Source organism: Triticum aestivum, chromosome 1B (assembly GCF_018294505.1).
Source record: "Triticum aestivum cultivar Chinese Spring chromosome 1B, IWGSC CS RefSeq v2.1, whole genome shotgun sequence".
NCBI classification, from domain to species: Eukaryota; Viridiplantae; Streptophyta; class Magnoliopsida; order Poales; family Poaceae; genus Triticum; species Triticum aestivum.
Window position 1 is genome coordinate 676,609,115 of NC_057795.1, and position 2,650 is coordinate 676,611,764.

At 44.9% G+C, this 2,650-nt stretch overlaps 1 protein-coding gene across 1 annotated transcript; it reads right to left on the reverse strand.

The window, feature by feature from the left end:
* Positions 1-1,559: 1,559 nt before the first annotated feature.
* LOC123148206 (protein RADIALIS-like 3) lies at positions 1,560-2,309 on the reverse strand. Its single transcript, XM_044567581.1, has 2 exons — positions 1,981-2,309; positions 1,560-1,901 (listed from the first exon to the last, which is right to left on the reverse strand). Exons 1-2 carry the CDS (start codon positions 2,247-2,249, stop codon positions 1,880-1,882), a joined length of 291 nt encoding a protein of 96 aa, XP_044423516.1. The 5' UTR covers positions 2,250-2,309; the 3' UTR covers positions 1,560-1,879.
* Positions 2,310-2,650: the final 341 nt, after the last annotated feature.

Genomic DNA, 2,650 nt, shown 5'->3' on the forward strand with positions numbered 1-2,650 from the left:
GTACTCCAAATAATCAAATATAAACAGCACAATTCGTAAGCAACTGAAAGAGGAATATTCCAATGCAACAATATTTCAAATAAAAATACTCTCTCTGATCCATATTAATTGTCATTGATTTAGTAGTTGTACTAAATCAGCGAAAATTAATATGGATAGGAGGGAGTATTACAACCCAAATATAAAGTTTTGAAATAAAAAAGTTAATGTTTGAATTCAACTTTGTCAGATACGTGTTCTAATTGTCCATGCAAAACCCGCAAAGATGCTCAACCAGATCATTCTCAAGCTTCACATGAGTTCCTTGATTGCGAATTTGATGATGCATTTGGAGAAAATCCTCAAATGTAGTTGGATTCTGCTCTGGAAGCTGAATAGGATCACCCAATTTTTAGAATCCAGACCATGGAGAACTCCATACCTCTTATCCTCCACGATCATGTTGTGCATGATCACACCAGCTGTCATCACCTCTGAGAATGTCTCTAGATCTCATTGTTTACCAGGTCCATGAACACTACAAAACTGTTTGAACCGGTCCCAATGTTGTCGGTTTGCAGGATTTCGAACATCGGGACTGGTCCAAACAATTTGGATGACCGCTGTTGAATGGTAGAAAATGTCCTCCCGTCCAAACAGTGGTGAGCGATTTAGTGACTCCCGTTGGAGTTGCCCTAATCTATGAAGACTAGTCAATATTGGAGGGTTTATAGTCCATGGTGAGCCATCCCTCTAGCTACCCTGATTGCGCTTTGGCTGTCTAGGGCAATTCTTCACTTGGGCCCTTTAGCTCTTCTTCTATTCCAGATGCCCTTGTTTTTTACTTTTTATTTTCCTCTGACTTGTTGACCATGAAGGGCTTGTTTTTTAATTTTGTTGACTTGTTTTCGTCTTGACCATTTTGCCACATAGGACCAGGTGGGACCCAGGTAAATTAGTTATTCCTACAACAGTTCTCAACTAGGGGGGAGTTTACCTCTGAAAACCCTTGCACTTGAGGAGCAACAAGCAGTTGCCTAGCGTAATCCAAGCACAACAACATGAATCGGCTCCACCATCATCAAAGGGGATGTTGGAGCGGTTCCACCGAGTGGAAGAGGAACCATTGATTTCAGTGGTTGGAAGGGGAGGAGGCGGCCCGTGGCCCAGACCTGGTGTCCCAATATCCGTGGGAGCTCCACTATCAACAACAACAATGAACCCATGCGAGGAGAGCTAGCAACCCTAGCATGATATGGATGCTTTATAGTAGTGTGATTTGTTCCCGGTTCTGCTCTGCCATTTGATCAAATGGGTGCGTGTTCTCCGTCCTTGGTGACACAATATTATTTTAACATATATACTCATGATCTCCACTGCCTCTATTGTGGCACCTCAACGAGATGCTAAGCCGTAAATGCTCCCCCCCCCCCCCAAAAAAAAAAATATGTGATTAAAGTGTGAAAAACACCGCAGTTGTTTTGTCTTTGTATTAGTAGTATGTGTGTGTATAACATATTTGCCATTAAGCCATTAACATCAATTTATCTCTCCATTGATATGGACATATGGTTACAATGTGCAGACAATAATATAAGGATAATATTAATATTGTACATTAGATACATAGGAGATAAGTTAAACCCATGTGAGTAAATCTCACGTACATACTTATAGACCACTAGCCACTAGAGTATTATGAACATGCATGCATCTGCATAATCGGCCGACTTTTCTGCCCGCTAGTGCATGTATGCTTTGACATATGACATGGAGTCATGGACACCATGGACACGCTTATAAGTATTACAAGGTACCCCCCATGCACGCACATGCTTCTTCGTTCAGTCCATCTGTGTAGTGTGTATCATCCCTTGCCCATTACCCGATTACCGCCTAGCTAGATCTTCAAGTGCTTCAATCTGATCACACAAATTACCTGCTTAACTCCAGCTTAAGCCCATGCATACCTGATAAGAAACACAGCGATGGCGGTCGTACCTATCGGCCTCGTAGCTGGCGTTGTGGCCGGGGCCGGGGCATGGGGGACGGTAGGCGGGGAAGGGCACCTTCCCGGCTTCGATACGGGCGATGTCGTGGACGAGTAGCTCGTAGTAGCGCCTGACATCGTCCGCCGACTTTCCACCGCCGACAGCTCGGGCGATGTTGTGCCAGCGGTCGGGTGTGTCCCTGTCGTGCACCGCCAACGCCTGCTCGAACAGCTTGTTCTGCTTCGGCGTCCACCCCGAGCTCATTGACAGAGAAGCCATTGATGTTGCTCGACGTGATACACTAGGATCTTGGCTGCTGGTGAGATAGATGAGGAAGAAGGTGTGAGAACAAGTGCTACTTATAGCAGCCGAGGAGGATTCAGCTTTGTGTGGGGGCGGGGAAGGAGGATGATAATGTGCATACGAGTGGAGGGGGAAAAACTAGAGGAATTTTGAAGCCCGAGAGGAGTGAGGAGGGGGTCCATTGGAGAAAGGAATAAACATTTCTGTCCCCTGGAAGTGGGGGATCTATCTTTCTATCTTTTCGGCCCTTTTGCGTCGTGAATCGCCTTGGCATCCTTCATCACCTTCTCCCTCTCAAAGATTCAAAGAGAAAATGCAAACACATGTGCATCCATACATTCATACATATACATGTATGCTCTCGTAGTTAAAGTTGA

Bases quoted from the DNA above. Each gene is read 5' to 3' on its own strand.
- LOC123148206 (XM_044567581.1), bottom strand. From the start codon at position 2,249: ATGGCTTCTCTGTCAATGAGCTCGGGGTGGACGCCGAAGCAGAACAAG. The intron at 1,902-1,980 runs GTACGACCGCCA...TTGTGTGATCAG, and splicing joins GCCAGCTACGAGGCCGATAG to ATTGAAGCACTTGAAGATCT.